The sequence below is a fragment of the Alexandromys fortis genome, unplaced genomic scaffold, assembly GCF_014885135.2.
Source record: "Alexandromys fortis isolate MF-2015 unplaced genomic scaffold, M_Fortis_MF-2015_v1.1 scaffold_122, whole genome shotgun sequence".
NCBI lineage: Eukaryota > Metazoa > Chordata > Mammalia > Rodentia > Cricetidae > Alexandromys > Alexandromys fortis.
Genome location: NW_026068004.1, coordinates 1,815,566 through 1,832,891, shown reverse-complemented (window position 1 = coordinate 1,832,891; position 17,326 = coordinate 1,815,566). Strand labels below are relative to the sequence as shown.

The 17,326-nt window shown below is 51.6% G+C and overlaps 1 protein-coding gene across 2 annotated transcripts in view; it reads right to left on the bottom strand.

Annotated features, from left to right (window-relative positions):
• Mfsd2a (MFSD2 lysolipid transporter A, lysophospholipid) overlaps window positions 1-7,043 on the bottom strand; it is a 14,654-nt gene extending 7,611 nt beyond the window's left edge. Inside the window, exons 1-3 of one of the 2 annotated variants that reach the window (XM_050161395.1) lie at window positions 6,727-7,043; window positions 5,034-5,162; window positions 2,117-2,241 (exon numbers count right to left, since the gene is read on the bottom strand). In XM_050161395.1, the coding sequence (XP_050017352.1) occupies window positions 2,117-2,241; window positions 5,034-5,162; window positions 6,727-6,819 (347 nt within the window). In that variant the 5' untranslated portion in view covers window positions 6,820-7,043. Of the gene's footprint in view, window positions 1-2,116; window positions 2,242-5,033; window positions 5,166-6,726 lie in introns of both variants that reach the window. The other variant, XM_050161394.1, reaches the window with a different exon arrangement.
• Between the last annotated feature and the right edge of the window lie 10,283 nt (window positions 7,044-17,326).

The window sequence follows — 17,326 nt, the reverse complement described above, 5'->3', positions numbered from 1 at the left end:
CTCTGTAGACCAGGCTGGTCTCGAACTCACAGAGATCCGCCTGCCTCTGCCTCCCGAGTGCTGGGATTAAAGGCGTGCGCCACCATCGCCCGGCTTTCATAGTCTTTATACAGTTAGACAACATATTAAAAGGTGGCAATGCCATGGAGAAAAGAAAGACGGCTACAGCAGGCTAGAGCTAACTCAGGCTAAAGCTACAGCAGGCTACAACAGGCACGAGACTTGGGGTGCAGTTCACAGCCAGCTGAGAGGGCAGTAACTGAGAAGGCGTGGATGTGATCAGGGAGTCTGCATTGCAGATCTCTGAGGCAAGTGTGGGCCCAGGCAGGGGACAGTCAGTACAAAGGTCCTTAGGCAGGACCCGTGGGCTGAAGGGCAGTGAGCAAGGAAGATGGAATCAGGAGATAATGCGGAGAAAATGGGACACCTCACAGGTAGATGTAAGGACTTCAACTCTGTGGGTTGAAGTAGGCTCAAGTCTTAAGTAAGTTGACAGAAAAAATGTTGAACAGTACTTGGGGCATTAAGTGTTTGCCATGATCATTTCAGGAGGGCTCAACAGGAGAAGCGGCCTTCGGGAAACTACAGGCCAGAGCCACAAGTGGGTAATGCCTGGTAATCACTTCATCTCAGTCTCTCAGTGTGACCCTGCTGACGGGGTCTCACAGGTGGCCTTAGGAAGTTCTGGGGAAGGGAATGTCAGCATTTCGGTGGTTTGCAGGAGGGGTTTTGGAGTAGGAACTGCACTAACCTGGGAGGAGACCCAGCTAGGGCTAACACTAACCAACTGGCTCAGACCTGGCCTCTTTATGGTCTCTGGGCCTGAGCAGATGCAACCTGGGAGGAATGCAAGGGCCCCTCAGCCTATGAGCCACCCCATGCGTTTCTGACTCACACCCAGGCACTTGCTACCCAGACAGCAGCCTAAGGGGTTTCCAGCAACTTTCCTGGAGTAGCTGTCACAACTGACCAAGCAAAAGTCCTCAGGTCTCCCTCTCACAGGGAGGCCTTGCCGGCCCTCCTCCTCCTTCCACCCCGTCACATCGCCTTCTCGGAGAACAGGGCTCCTCCTCAGCCTTCCCCAAACACTCCATCCTCCTAGGCAGGCAGCTGAACAGCAATGCCCGCCTAGGAACCCGATTTGACTGCGAGTGACCCTGTGCGGCAGCGCATCAGACAGCGGCTTCCTATTGGCTGGGCCTCATGAGGCGATGTTGGAGCAGGGCCCCGCCCTCAACCAGCTGCCAGGAGGCCGGCATGGGGCCAAGTCTCACAGGCTGGCGCTTCAGGGCTCCCTGAGCAGTTTGCCCAGGTAAAGAAGGCTCTCCTGCCCTCCTCTCCAGCCCCTTGGCCATGAGGTCTGGATCAAAGGCTCCAAACTGGGCTTCTGCCAGGGGCTGGCAGGATTGGGGTGGGTGGGGGGCCTCGTGGGAAAGGAAACTGTGGAGGTGCAGAAGCTGTTGGAAGAGCTTTGAAGGCCGGAGACCAGGTATGGGCGCCCCTGGGGCAGGAAGGCGCCCACTTAAGCTTGGATGGGCTGGAGATGAAAGGGGTACACCCCCCCGCCCCCTGAAGCAGGACGTCCTGGAGGGAACCAGAGCCCCGGCTTGGCCTGTCTTGTGCGTCTCCACCGCTGTCTGATCTGTGGTAACCGCCTCCCACAACTTGCCCCACAGGCTGAATCTGGCTCCGCGATTCCATTCTCAGAATGGCCCCTACCCGTGTCCTACCATTAGCCACCCTGGAGGAATGTCAACTTGTACATCAGTACCTGCCCGGCACTCTTGAGTGCTTTCCCTATTAAAATCCTCACCATACCTCTGTTTTGCCTAAGGTTCAGAGATGGTAAGTAACTTGCTCACGACAGCACAGCTGTTGGTCATGAAGCTGCCATTCAAACCCAGGCAAGCTCCTGACCGGTCTGAAGACCTACTTCTGCCGCTATTGAAGTGCCGAGTGGGAGAAAGAAATGAGGGTTCCAGCCTGGGCTTTCGACACCTTCGAGCTTTTGTGTCATTCCTTCTGCTCAAGCCCCAGACTGTGACAAGAGACAGGACCTAGGGCCAGAGACAGCGAAGCCTGGCCTTCAGCACGTGGTAGGAGCGTCTCTACTTACCAGGGCATGAGGCGGCCCAGGCGGGTCCAGGAGGACTTGCTGATGCAGAAGCCCACCAGAGGGTCAGTGAAGGCATCCCAGGCTCGGCCCACGAACAGGATAATGGAAGCAGGGAGTGGGTCCACCTGCCACGGGGAAGAGGGCAAAGAAGAGTCATTCACCTCAGTGGGGCTTCCCTCAATGCCACAGCCAGGCTGTCAAGACCTGCGCCCACCTGCCTTTAACATTTCCACTCAACCCTTTCTCTTTTCGAGACAGGGTTTCTCTGTGCAGCCCTGGCTGTCCTGGAACTAGCTCTTGTAGACCAGGGTGGTCTTGAACTCACAGATCCACCTGCCTCTGCCTCCCGAGTGCTGGGATCGAAGGCGTGCGCCACCCAGTTTCACTCACCCTCTTAATAGTGACAGGAGCGGATCCAGAGGTTTAGCTCAGTGGTAGCATGATTGCTTGCCTAGAAAGGATGAGGTGTTGGGTTCAATTCCCCCACACAGTAAAAAACAATGACAACAGCAGCTGGGCATAGTGGTGCACGCCTTTAATCCCAGCATCCCGTGGTCAGAGGCAGGCAGATCTCTGTGAGTTCAAGGCCAGCCTAGTTTACTAGTGAGTTCCAGGACAGTCTACATAGAGAGATCCAGTCTCCCAAAAGCAAAATAATAGTAATAATAATAACTAATAATAATGATGGTGATGACAATAGCATCTCTCTGGTAATTATATTATCAAAGTAGGACTGTTTGAAGCATTTCTGGATCTTTCCTTCCTTCTGATGCACTTAAAAACATCTAATCAGGGCTGCAAAGATGGCTCAGTGGTTAAGAGCATTGACTGCTCTTCCAGAGGACCACGGTTCAATTTCCAGCACCTACATGGCAGCTAACGACTGTCCATAACTCCAGTTCTAAGGGGATCATCTGGCACCTTCTTCTGGCCTCATGGGCACTGAACACGCATGGTACCCAGAAGTGGTACACAGACATTCATCCAACCAAAATACCCATCCACATAAAAAAAAACTCACCTAACAGAATGAACACAGAATCATTTCCTTCCTTCCCTCTCACAGCTCTGACCCCCTGGTGACAGAGCTAGTATGACTGGGCAATCACAGTGAGCCTCAGTTTCCCCAGCTGCATAAGAGTTATGGGTTGTAGTGTATTTTATGAGGTCAGGCTTTATCCTGGGTATGGTAAAAGGAATCGATAGGTGCTTTCATCTTTTTTTTAAGAATTCATTTTGGGCCGGGTGGTGGTGGCACACGCCTTTAATCCCAGCACTTGGGAGGCAGAGGCAGGCGGATCTCTGAGTTCGAGGCCAACCTGGTCTACAAGAGCTAGTTCCAGGACAGGCTCCAAAGCTACAGAGAACCCCTGTCTCGAAAAACAACAACAACAACAAAAAAGAATTCATTTTGTTATTTTAAATCATGTGATTGTGTGTGTGTAGTGGGGGTGCTGTATGAATGAATACAGGAGGCCAGAGGCATTGGATCCCCTAGAGCTGGAGTTATAGGCAGTTGTGGCCGTGAGTGGCCTAGCATGGGTACTCACAACTCAGGTCCTCTGAAAAAAGCAGTAAGCCCTTAACCACTGTCTCTCCAGTGACTTCCCCACCATGACACTGCATTTGTGCGTGCACACGTGTGTGCATGCGTGTGTGTTGTGCATGTGCGTGTGTGTGTGTGTAAGGGGGCAGTCTCCTTTGTAGTCCTGACTAGTCTAGAACCTGGTAAGTAGACCAGGCTGGGCTCTCACTTGAAGGATCCTCCTCTTGGTTCTTCCTTCCCAGTGCTGGGATTGCAGATGTGTGTCACTATGCCTACCCTATAGATGCTTTTTAGAAAGTGGCTGATCACCTCCAAACACTCTAGGTTCTAATACAGAATTTCCGGTTTCAACCTCATCCATAAAACCTTGATTGATTGATTGGTTGACTTTTCCTTTGTTTTTGAGACAGGGTCCTGGGCTGGTTCTGAAATCCCAATCCTCCTGTCTCGGCCTCCTCCTAACCTAAGTGCTGGGGTAACAGGCATGTGCCGCCGTGTCCAGTTGTTATAACCCTGCTCTGGAAATCTGGCAGCCTTCCCAAACTGTCACCCCACTTACTCTAACCCCACTTTATGCTCAACTGCAGGTTCCTCTTATTTATAACCCCCTTAGGGCCCAGCCATGGGAACTATTTGAAACCTAGCTACTGAATGGGTCTTCTGTCCTTTCTGGCGCTCATTGTTCCGCACCTGCAAACGGAAACGAATATGGACTAATATGCCTCGCTTGCCCAGGGATGCTACCCAGAAAAGAGCCAGCGAGGGCACCCTGGAGCCATGGTTACTCAGTCTCCCACTCTCTCATCCAGACAGGGTGAATTCTTTGGATGCCAGGCTGCTGGCCAAGGCTTCTCAATACACACAGTAGCCCTGCTTCTTCTGATGAGACCCCAAGTATGGGGGCACATTACATATGCCTGCACCTTCAGGTTTCCCTACCCACCACGAAGCTGCCACTTCTCAGGTGAGGGTGGGATACAGTTCTTCCAAGAGCCTGACAACACCCACTAAAAACCCTGAGCCAAGCCAGCTGACTGTCTTCCAGCCAGGGACATGGTGTGCCAGTCTCTTCTAAGAACAGCGTCACCAACGGGTCCCATTCTCCCTCACAGCCGCTGCTTAGTCCTCCAGGCTCTCTTGCTCCTGCCAGGCAAGGATGAGTTGCCAGCTGAGGCTCCTGGGGCAGAAAGACCCCCCTTCCTGGACATTTCCTAAAGCCTTCTTTCTCACCCACTGGGGCCCTGAGTGGCAGCCAAGGAACACGATCTGGTCCTGTTTTGCCAACGGAGAAAACTGGGTGAACCTACCAAGAGGAGCCTACCACTTCCCACCTCTGCATATTGGAGGTGCCTAGGCCCTCAGGACACTCACCTTAGCCACATCCAGCAGGTAGATCTGCAGGAAGAACCCCAGGGCGCAGCCTGTCAGCTGGTAAGGGGCCCCTCCAACTGCATAACAAAGCTTGTTGCAAATGGACAATTGTTGCTTCTTCTTTGGTTCCTTCTGGGGAGAGAAGGAAAGACTGAAAATATGCTCAGGATTCTGGTCTCCAACCTAGAAGGTGCCAGAAGCACACAGCCCTTTCTCCAGCCAACTGGGCCAGGAGGAACAGCTCCACCTTGGGAAATCCCACTTCCCCTACCCCAGAGGAAGTTGCCCTTAAACGCAGACTCCCCCACCCATCTCCAGACTCTGAGAAAAATTGTCACCCTCCATCTTTAAGGATCTTCTTCCTGGCCAGGTGTGTTGTCACACGCATTTAATCCCAATACTTGGGAGGCAGAGCCGGACAGGTAGGTCTCTGAGTTTAAGGGCAGCCTGTCTAAGGAGCGAGTTCCTAGACAGTTAGGACTACATAGAGAAAACCTGTCTCAAACAAACAAACAAACAAATACAAGAAAATCTCCTGGGCCCTCAGTCCTTGCTCCCTTCCAAGTTACTCAGAGAGAGCATGTTGAAGCAGTGGACCGGTTCCCACCCTGCACTAGCTGCCACAACCTGAAAATCCTCTTGCTGCCAAAAGCAGCCTGAGCCCAGCCCAGGCTCCCTCCCCGACACCCCTCAAGAATCCACCTGCCTTCTGGGTGAGGACACCAAGGCTGCAGGGAGGCCCCAATCGAGCCACTGCAGCCACAGCTGTTCCTTCCATCTGTCCCAAAGTTCCCGGGTCCCTGCAGACAGTCTTTAGCTCCAGGCAAACCCTTGAGCAGTCCTACCCTCCGGCTCCCTGACACAAACCCATTCCAGCTCCTAGGGGACCTTGGAGAGGGGTGGAAAGGGCTCCAGGTGCAGGGCTCTGCCTTCTCCAGGCAGAGCACTAGGGGAGGCTGAGGTTGCCCGGGGAAAGTAGAGATTACTCATACATGGTAACAGCATAATTGCTCACTGGCTCCTTCCAAGATCAGTTAATAAAATTAAAAGGAAAAGTTAGGCACCTCCCAAGGAGATCTATTGTCAGCGATCCTTTTCCTGGGGCTGCGTGGTTTCACCGGGGTGGTTAAATAGATCCACAGAGCTGGGACCCGTCAGAGTCGAGAGACAAGCGACAAGCGATGAACGCTGTGTGTGTGGAACGCTTAGAGTCACACAAACGCTTTCGGTATGCGGCTCCTTTAAGAGCAGAGCCCTTGTTCTTATGAATGAACTTGAGTGGCCCTTCTCAGAGTTAAAACTGAGAGTAGAGGGGGCGGCGGGGGTGGGGGAAGAGATCGAGAACGAAGGGGACTCTCAAATTTTGGGGATCTCCCCAGAGCTAAGGAGAGGAACAGCGTGGCTCAGCACAGGAGAACCTAGAGCTCTAGGGAGAGCCCCACGCCATAGAGAGTTGCCGCCGCTCTTGGCGCAAACCCAGCGTAGGGGTGAGCAAAGGGGCTATATATACAGACTTTCTCCATCACTCTCCGGTTCCGGAGCACCCCTTGGACTTTCTTCTTTTTCCAAGTCTCACTGTACCCTGTTATACCCCCCTCCCCTCCGTGTCCCAAAGACCAAGCCTAATCTCAGAAGCCCCTGTGCCCTCCTCTCGGTCTGCCCACCACCATTTACCCTCCTCTCGGCACCTCACCTTCACCTGGACCGGCCGTTCACTGGCTTGGAGGATGCCGGTGGGGAGCAGTCCCGTCGCGGAACCGCTCTCGGCGCCCTCTCCTTTGGCCATGACCCGCGGGCCACGCCGTCTGGAACCGGGACGCCGGGATGCTCCTGTGTTCTGCCGGCCCGCACTCTCCTGAGGCTCCCCGTTGTAGACGCAGCCGCAGCTACCAGCACGCTCGCCAACACTGAGTAAACCGGGAACGCCGGCAAGGAAAACTGGCGTGCCCCCTCCGCGCCTCTTAAAGGTTTGGTCCTGAAGCCTCCAGCCAATCCCCGCACGAGCCTGCCCTACTCGTCTGGCGGAGCCTCTCGGCACAGCCACGTTCTCAAAGCCGGCATCCGGCAACGCGTGCTCCTAACCATCTGAGCCAGGCTGAGACACCCACCTGACTCGCTCAAGGAAACTGAACCCCAAGGCTGAAAGTGACCTACCCGAGGTCCCCCAGAGTGAGTTCTCCCCGAGTCGAGCCTGCTAGCCGATAACTTTTGGACCCCGATGCCCCCTTTAACAAGCTGGAGTCAGGTGGCTTCTCCCTTCCCCCAAACCTGAAGTCATAGGCTGTAAGTTTCACTATCAATGTCCCTCTTTTATGTCTCAAGATTGTTCATTCCTTCTTTTTGCCTGTGATATTTAGGGAACCTTTTTCAACGGGACAGGAAAATTTGCCAGCTCAGTGGCTGCCCTTTCCAGCAAGGAAGCTATCAAGTTCTACGAAGAAGTCAGGGCCACAGCAGCCTTTTATGGATAGCTTCTAAGAGGCTTGACACGATTTCATTGGGTGCTCATGAACTTCATCTGAGGGTGGTACTATTATTAACCCCATTTTACAGCCGAGGAAAGGGGGACACAGAGAAGAGCAGCAGCTGTTATGACAGAGTGTACAGGCCAGGAAGGTTTTGTCCAGTTCCTGAGTCTGTGCTCATGACTCTCCTGTTCTGCTCCTCAGTATAAATTACAGAAGGCTGAACTGGGTATATGTGCTCCCAGACAGGAAGCCCTGGGAGATACAAGACTCCAACAGCCCTCTGTGTCAAAAAAAAAAAAAAAAAAGGAAAGCTCTGAGAAAGAATACAGAGGAATGTGGTCCTTGAAAGAAAGGAGGACCTTCATCTAAACAGGCCAGGCATAGCTGCCAGCAAAGAACGGCCTTTTCTTCCACCTCTGCTAACGTCACCCCAGGCTTCCCAGATCCCCAGCAGCCTGGGTGAAGTCCAGCTCTCCTTCATCAGTGAAGTTACTGCTGAGATTCTCAGAGGCCGCTTACACAGGACCTGTGTTTCTCCATGCTGGGCTCCTTCCCCCCCCCTTCTTTCTTTTAATTCAAATTGCAGGGAAGAGATATTGAGATCTGACTCCCCCACGATGACCACAGCACACTCCCTGGTGTGCCCTGACCAATCCCATCTGGGCACATCACTGTACAGAAACAAACAGTGTAACAGTGAAGACCCTCAGAAGGCGTGGATGGGACTTTAAATCCTCACTGTGAGCTGTGTGTCACTAATCTGTCCCATAAGAAGGCGTGGATGGGGCTTTGTGTCCCCACTGTGAACTGCGTGACACTACCCTGTCCCATCAGAAAGCATGGACAGGGTTCTATGTCCCCACGGGTTTTTTTGTTGTTGTTTTTTGTTTTTTGTTTGTTTGTTTGTTTGTTTGTTTGTTTGTTTTGGTTTTCTGAGACAGGGTTTCTCTGCAGCTTTGGTGCCTATCCTGGAACTAGCTCTTGTAGACCAGGCAGGCCTCGAACTCACAGAGATCCACCTGTGTCTGCCTTCCAAGTGCTGGGAGGAAAAGCATGTGCCACCACAGCCCAGCCCATGTTCCCACTGTGAGCTATGTGTCACTACCCTGTCTCTCTTCCCTGCTCTAGTCTTGATTTGGCTAAGGAGTTCTCTCTGATCCCTCCCAGCCCTAAATTCTTCCCTGCCTTGAATCACAGCATTCCATAAACGATCTGAATCACCAGGCCAGAGCATGCCCTCCTTGCAAATAAAAACTCTATCTCTTTTACTTCCACATCTCACTAAACTCCAGGGAGCGGATGTGCAAAGAGCAGAGGAGCCCATTCAGAAAAGCCACAGCGTCTCCGTGCACCAGCTATCCAGCCGACCCTGGGCAATTCTGTTACCCTCCCCGTGTACAAAGTAGGGACCTGCCTAATAGGGTTGTTTGGGGGCTATGACAAGAAACTATACAGGAAGCATTTAGCACTAGAGCTTGGGCGCTGAGGCTGGGCTGGTCCCCTCCTGGCCTGATTCCAGTCTGTCCGTGTAGCAGCGCTAAGATTCCAGATATGGCCTGACCAAGCCAGCACAATAGGCCTATTATGTCCCCCAGTCTGGACACGACACATTGTTAATGCAGCCTAAGACTGCTAGGCTTCAGAGCCTTCTCTCCCATGACTAGGTCCCATCAGGTTAACTAAATCATTCAGACCCTTTGCACCAGAGCTTGGGGTCAAGTCGCGTTGCTTCACCGTCCTCTACTTCAGGCTCTCGGCGGAAGAATGTCATCTCGCGTATTTCAGCCTGCAGAAATTGTTTTGGACTCCGGCTCTATGGCCCACGGTTTTCTTCCACTCTAAATTTAGGTCCAGCTTGCCCTCACAACTTCAGTTCTGTCCGTATTGGTCAGGACAGAGCCCGGTAACGCGGCACTAGAGACACTCATTCACCATGAGCTGAGTCAGGGCAGCTCTAACACAACAATTCCCAAGTACCACTCACCCGCCATGCACGGGGCAAGCACTGTGCTGCGGGCTTTGCTTTGAATAGTCTAGTTCACTTCTTCCAACACTAACCAGGGTGTTCTTATTACCTCCATTCTATAGCGAAACCGAAGACTAAAAGAAGAGAAGCAAGGACTTGATTTTATAAACTTGATGATAGACTTGGTTGTTACCCTTCAGGTACCTACTGCAGGCCTGACCGTGTGACTCCATTAACCCCTTTAGACTTCCCTCTTTCCACCTCCTCATACCCACACCACCAGGCCCAGAGCCCAGCTCTGGAGACCTCACCAGCCCCACCAGCCTCAGAAGACTGGAGCATAAACCTGGGCCGCTTATTCACGGCCACCACCTTCTCATGGGAGAAAGAACTTCTCCCTAGCCATCCAGTGGTAGGACTTTCCTTCTAGCCACCAGCACCCTTTCTGGGTCTAGCTCAGGCTCTCAGTTAAGGCACAAATGAGTGTAAATTCCCTGTGTTGCTCTGCACCTCTCTGTATCCATTCAAGGCTGCCATTGGCTACTCCCCCAGAAGCCTTCTGGGTCCCCTGACCTTTCTGGAAGTAAAGAAGTAGAGTATATACACAAGTTCCGGAGGGGATAGGGATATTGTTCCCTTGGTAGAGTTCCCAGTAACTGGCATGCTGGTGCAAGCCTGTTATCCCAGCACTTAGGAGACTGGGGCAGAAGGATTGTTCAAGACCAGCCTCGCTGGAGGGGGGGGGGGGGAAGGGAAGGGGCACACCTTCAGTCCCAGCACTCAGGAGGCGAGGTAGGTGGTGAATCTCTGAGTTCAAGGCCAGCTTGGTCTAGAGAGCACATTCCATGACTACCAGGGCTACACAGAGAAACTCTGTCTCAAAAACAAAACAAAACAAAAGGTAGAAAGCCATAGAGAAAAACCCCAGATGTTGACTTCTGGCTTCCACACATGTGTGCATGGGTGAATATATACTCTTCTTCCACATGCACGCACACACACACACACACACACACAATACCTACCTCATTGAGTTGGCATAAATATATGAAGATCTTTTTTTTTTTTTTTTTTTTGGTTTTTCGAGACAGGGTTTCTCTGTGGCTTTGGAGCCTGTCCTGGGACTAGCTCTTGTAGCCCAGGCTGGCCTTGAACTCACAGAGATCCACCTGCCTCTGCCTCCCAAGCGCTGGGATTAAAGGCGTGCGCCACCACTGCCCGGCTGAGTATATGAAGATCAAATGGAATGCTTAAAATAGCAAGTGTGACAGACTGGAAGCCAGTGGTTTTCAACTCGTGGGTCCTAAGCCCTTTTGGGGGGGGAGTCACATAGCAGATATTCCGAATATCAGATACTTACTTACATTGCAGTTCGTAACAGTAGCAAAATTACAGTTATGAAGTCACAACAAAATCATCTTATTGTCAGGAGTCGCCACGCCATGAGGAACTGTATGAAAGGGTCTCAGCATTAGCAAGGTTGAGAACCACTGCCGTAAGCACTTTATGAAGGGCTTCGTTGTGGCTGTTGTTGTCGCCCCTATTTCTATACTGGGCCAGACCTCACTAAGCCAGGCTCTTTTCGCCTAAGAGATAAAATTTGCTTGTAACCAACCAGCTGTGCATCTTTAATCCCGGCACTCAGAAAGCAGAGGCAGCCAGATAGATCTCTGTGAGTGTAAGGCCAGCCTGATCTACACAGACAGCTCCAGGACAGCCAGGGCTATAGAAAGACCTTGTCTCAACAAGAAAACCTGTTTCTGTTGTAAATGGTTGGGGGCTAGATTACATCTAATGACTCAAGATGGTGTTTCTGGCCCAGGAGGATGCTGCCAGGGCAGGTTAGCAGGAGTTGGTACTTGCAAGTATTTGTGGAGGGCAAGCATCACCGAATGCCATTGCTGCGCTCCGTCACTTAGTGGTGAGATTGATCTATAGTCCCAACCTGTCAGATCTAGGACCCTGACTTCTGGAGAAGTCAAGCCCACACTTTGCTCAACAACTCACTCGCAAATTTACATCCTGTGTGGGGATGCTGTAGGGAGCGGGCAGGTTCTGGAGCAAGGACTTCCTGGAGTAACTGCCCATTTCTGATCTTGTCCCTTTGTCCCATGAAGAGGAGGTGGGGCAGAAAATTAGAAGGAGGGAACTTTGAGGGTCCCGAGAGAGGCTCCTTGGAGAGGAAGTGTCTGAGGGCCCTTGAAGTCACTTGAGGCTGCTAGTTCCTGGAATACTCGTTAGGTAATTGTGGATCAGGAGAGGCCTCAGGACTGATCCATCTATTCTCATGAGGCTGTGGACCACTGCACAGGAACACTGTCTGAGCTGGATGACAGGTGATTCTAACCCCCAGTTCTCAGGGAACTGAGGGACGTGGAAAGTACACGGGGATTCTGTGGGATAGTTGGTGCCCCTGCTTCCAACTAGTGCCTGGGGGGGCGGTCTTCTCAGTCTCCGCTGTCACAAGTTCAAAGTTCCTGTCCCCAGACAAAAAGAGACCGTCCTATCCCCACTGCTGAGGCAATGTAAAGATGAAGGGATAGCAGAAGCTGGAAGATGTCACCCTTGGCTCACGAGGCCACGCTCAGCCCCACAGTGCTGGGGAAGCTGCAGTGGTTTGTGCCAAGCTACAGATGTCCTCGGGGCTCATGAGATCAAATGAGGAGCTCCTTGAGCAAGAGCCCAGGCAGGTAACATCAGGAGAGAGGGTGAGGATTAGTGCCCGAGCAACACCTCTCCCTTCCTGGCTAGCCGGCATGAGGCTCTCCTCATTGCTCACACCATGACTCTGCAAGGAGTCCCTGCCCTACCTTGATAGCCTTGGCCCATTCATAATTGGAAGAGCCTAGACTCAGGTTAATTGGATCGGCAGGAACAGAGCTTGCCTGGAGTTCCTGGAGTCCTGCCTACTCTTTGGGCTTCCTTTTTTATCCCTCTGAACAGATAGCTGTTTGCCATCTCCAGCTCATAAAAGGCATGCCAGGACCTTTTATGATACTGTTTGATCTCATCCATATTGATTAAAGGCAAGAAGAGACAACCGCGTAGCTGGGACCCATCTAGGTTCGCCGGGTTCCGTCACTGGTTACGTATGTGATTTGGGGCAGGTCACAGCTTCTCTAATGCTTCATGTATCTCATCTGTGCTTCTGCTTCATGGTGCTATCCTGATGATCTAGACAGACAACGTGTGTGTGTTCAAAACAAACTTTACAGGTCGCAACATATGGTAGCTTCTTTGCTTTACTGTCAAGATGTATGCCTTTGATTAGTAGGCACTGGGAGAACAAACTTCTTACCATGTTTTGAATTGTAGAACTTAATGCACAGTGGCCTCGCGTGCTGTGAGTGGGTGGGTGGACAGAGGTAGGAGGGGTGTGGGAGCTGGAGGACACGAAAGGATACTTAAAGGAAGCAGGGTGGCCATGTGGGTACAGTCGTGGAAGCCTTCTTTGAACCAGCACGGAGATGAACAAAGTATGGCCCATCTTGTCCTTTCAGAGATCACATCTAGTCTTGCAGGGAGATGCCGGCTGAATATAACCACATGGTAGGACCAAGGCCTGGAGAACTCTGTCCGGGGGCCCACACTTGAGAACCCCAGATTCTGTTTGAGGGATAGAGGTCTCGAAAGGCTTCCTGGAGGAGGTAATGACAGAGCTACCTACGTGCTGGAGGCTGAGGCGAGGAAGTTGGATGTGAGACAAAGGGACTTCCTGGGACACAGAGGCATGATGGGGTCCGAGAGTGTGGGAGCCGTGAGCAGCTTGCACTGACCAGTGTGGAGATTGGTGGTCTCTGAAGCTGCAATGGCAGGACCTTTGCATCCTATCCTACAGGCAGAGGGGAGCCCCAGGAAGAACGCTAAGCAGAAGAGTGAAGTGACTGCAGCCGCAAAGGGAGGATTCCCATGCAGAGAATGCATGTTTGGGGCCTGAGCTGGGTGATGGTGACTGCTGCTGAGGCTCAGTTGTGTACTTGGTGAAGACACTCGATCCTCTTCCTCAGACTCTCATCCCGTCCTTCCAGACGACAGCGGCAGCATGTCAGTCCCTCTAATTCAAGTTTTCTTCTGTTTTCTTTTTTGCCTTTTTGAGACTGGGTTTCCCTGTGGAGTCTAGGAACTCACCCTGTGGCCCAGGCTGGCCTTAAATTCACAGAGATCCACCTGCCTCTGCCTGCCTCCCGAGCGCTGGAACTAAAGGCGTGCGCCACCACTATGCCCACCTCAATTCTTAATAATAATCAGAAGATTTAAAAAAAAATCTGAGTCCGGCGGTGGTGGTGCACGCCTTTGATTCCTCCAGCAGAGTCAGGCAGATCTCTGGAGTTGGACACCAGCCTGGTCTACAGAACAGCCAGGGCTACACAGAGAAACCCTGTCTCTGGATCTTCACAGCAGATCATCCAGCCCGAGGAACACCCCTGCCCTTCTGAACCTCCTTCCCAGGGGCTCTCGCCAGGGGTTAGGTTGGCATCTGAAACCCCCTCCTTGACGTCTATTTTTGGACTCCTTTGGCTCGTGCTAGGAAGAGAGTCAGGGAGCTGGTATCCTCTGGGCTGAGTGAAAAGTGCTAGGTTCGAATTGTGTTCAAATTGGACTCTCTTGTTTTTGTTTTTTTCAGGACAGGGTTTCTCTGTGTAGCCCTGGCTGTCCTGGAGCTCACTCTATACACCAGGCTGGCCTCCAATTTACAGAGATCGACCTGCCTCTGAGTTCTGGGATTAAAGGCTGCACCACCACACCCAGCTTAAAGTTGGACTCTTAAATCTGGAGTTAAAATGGGGCCTGGCAAACCTGGCAGTGGTGGTGCACGCCTTTTAACCCTATACCTTTAACATGGAGGCAGAGGCAGGCAGATCTCTGAGTTTGATGCCAGCCTGGTCTACAGAGCAAGTTCCAGGACAACCAGAGCTATATACACAGAGAAACCCTGTCTCAAAAAAACAAACAAAAACAAAACATGGGGCCTGGCCTGGCCTGGGTTCTAGGTTTGGGGGTGTGTTCTGAGCTGGAATCAACTGCTCTGCTCTGGTTTAGCTTTGGTCTGAATTCCTAGGGCTTTCTGAACACCAGGCTTTGAGTCTGTGAGCTGGATTCAGCTTAGGTCTGAACATAAATTCTGAGCCTTGGTCTTTGGCTTGGGCTGGACTTTGGGCCTGGTCCAGGTGGTTCTCCAAGTTCTGCAAGCTGGGTCCTGGGCTTGAGACTTTGAACTAGGGTTGGGCCGGCTTGGGCTCTGGGTTCTGGGCTCTGAGTTGTATATTACTAGCACTGGGATGTTTTTGAGATCTGGGCTCTGGGTCTCATCTCTAGATGAACTCAGGGGCTGGGCAGGGTTCTAGACTGAAATAGTCAGCTGTAGTCTCTGAAGTGCAGCTTCTGTTGGTTATAGTGTGGTACTCCTGAAGGGAGCAAGGCCTCTCACCCCACTCCTCTTGGGAGCTCAGTCTTGCTCCTTTTGGGACAGTGGAGCCAAGCGAAGGTACTAGTAGGTTCATTGAGTTGCCAGAAGAAGTAAAAGGTAAGGGTAGAGCAAGTGGCATGTGGAATGTCCTTGGATGATCAGAGACCATCCTGCCTGCTGTCAAAACCCTTCCACTAAGCAGAGAATACCCTCTAGCCACAGTGTGGTTAAAGCTTTCAGACTTTACAAGCATCTATTCCCAGGGCCTACTCATGCCTGGATCACTTCTCCCTTGTAACAGATGTGTGTGTGTGTGTGTGTGTGTGTGTGTGTGTGTGTTGTGATGTACATGCACACCTGAAGATGCACTTATGCACACACACGGGAGTCAGAGGACAACTTCCACCTCATTGGAGACAGGGTCTCTGCTGTTCACAGTCCTGGGAGGCAGGTTAACAGGGCAGTTTCTTGTCTCTGCCTACCATCTCACCACACGAGCACTGGAATGAGAGGCACATGTCACAGTGTCTGGCTTTCTGTAGGCTCTGGATTTTGAATTCGAGTCCCATGCTTACACGGCGAGCCCTTTAGTCCTCCTAGCCCCACTCCTGTTTATCCCCTTGGCTGTCCCCTTCCACCTTTCAGGTACTCCAGGGGTGCCTGCCCAGTGAGATTCCCCTGCTGGTCCTGTGCACTCTCTTCCGTCACAGTGACTTCCAGGGGAGTGAACAAGGGGTTGGAGAGCCGGCCTCTTTGCTTACCCTACACGTTCACTTACCGCCTTCAGGGCAGGAACCCAAGGCAGCCAGCTTCACCGACATGACAGGAATTGCTGCAGGGAAAATGTTATTAATAAGAGATTTCAAACTGTACACATCAGCCGGGTGTAGTGACACACACCTTTAATCCCAGCACTTGAGAGGCAGAGGCAGGTGGTCTCTGTGAGTCTGAGGTTAGCCTGGTCTACTTAGTGAGTTCCAGGACCGGCAAGGCTCCGTAGAGAGGCCCTGTCTCAAAATAAACAAAAACAAACAAATTGCAGGTGTCATTCCTCCCTAAGGGGGTTGTTACAGCAGCATCACCTGCTCGGTTTTTCACAGCTGTCTTTTTAGGGGTACACTCAGTTCCTAACTTGATCCACCCCGCTGTCCCAGATCCTCTTTACAGTCCCGGGAAGATACCACTGTTCAGTTCTCCACCAGCAAAATCCCCAGTAGCCTCTGTACAGAAAACCATACTCCCCAACATATACACAGGGCAAGCTCAATAGGAGAAGAAACGGTAGGAAACTCCCAAATTCTGTTACTCATTCGGTCCAGAATCATATCACAGCAGGATGGCGGAGCGGAGGGAACAGGATGCAGCAGACAGCTTGGGGCAGGTGTGGCAGTTTTAAACTTCAAAGTTTTGTCCCATGAGAAATGACAAGCTATGCCTGCTCCTCATTGTTTAGTCTTGGCCTTTTGGAACAAGTAGGGATGGCAGTGGGGTGGCTAAATGTGGATCAAACAGACACTTTGAAAGTGGTCATTCTGTCCAGCAGTACAGTCTAAATCCATACTGAAGAAGAGCTACTTTCTGAAAGGCCTTATAATCCAGTACCTGCCTCGGGTGAGACTAGGGCTCACATCAATTTTCACAGCCATGCCAAAGCCTCTGCACGTGCCCTTCTGTTATGAGCCTGTACCACCGCCTACCATGCAATAGCAGGAGATCTGGCAGCGAGTGTGAACCTGTGATGGTTCCTTTCAGGTGCATAGTGTTCCTATAAGAACTTTGTAATGCCCCTATCTTTACCACAGATCAGGGCACTATCATGTCTTAGAACTGGAATTCGTCCCACCGCTGATCACAGTGATCCAGAGTGTGGGCCTTTGGTTATTTAAGCACATCTCTCTTCCTTTTGCCTCCGTTCCAATCCCCACTGGGTCCCATGGTCCTGGCAGCCCTGTTTATATGTTCTTAAAAAGCCTCAGGGTGTTAAAAAAAAAAAAAAAGGAAAGAAAGGAAAAAGAAAAAGGAACAAAACCTTCAAGGCTCAAACCTCTGCTCTCATTTTATTTTCTTCCTTCTTCCTTTCTTCCTATTTTTGTTTGTTTTTTGTTGTTGTTTTGTTTTTTGTTTTTCAGGACAGGGTTTCTCTGTAGTTTTTTGGAGCCTGTCCTGGAACTAGCTCTAGTAGACCAGGCTGGCCTTGAACTCACAGCCGCCTGCCTGCCTCTGCCTCCCAAGTGCTAGTATTAAAGGTGTGCGCCACCACTGCCCAACTCTTTCTTCCTTTTAGTGTTGGGGATTGAACCAAGGAGTCACACATGCTAGGATAGGAACTCTACTGAGATATGTCCCAGAGCCCCTTTCCTTTAAACCGCATTTATTTCTTTATTGCCTGGAAGGTGCACACGCCACAGTGCCAGCAAGTAGAGGTCAGAGGACAGCTTGTGGGAGTTGCTTG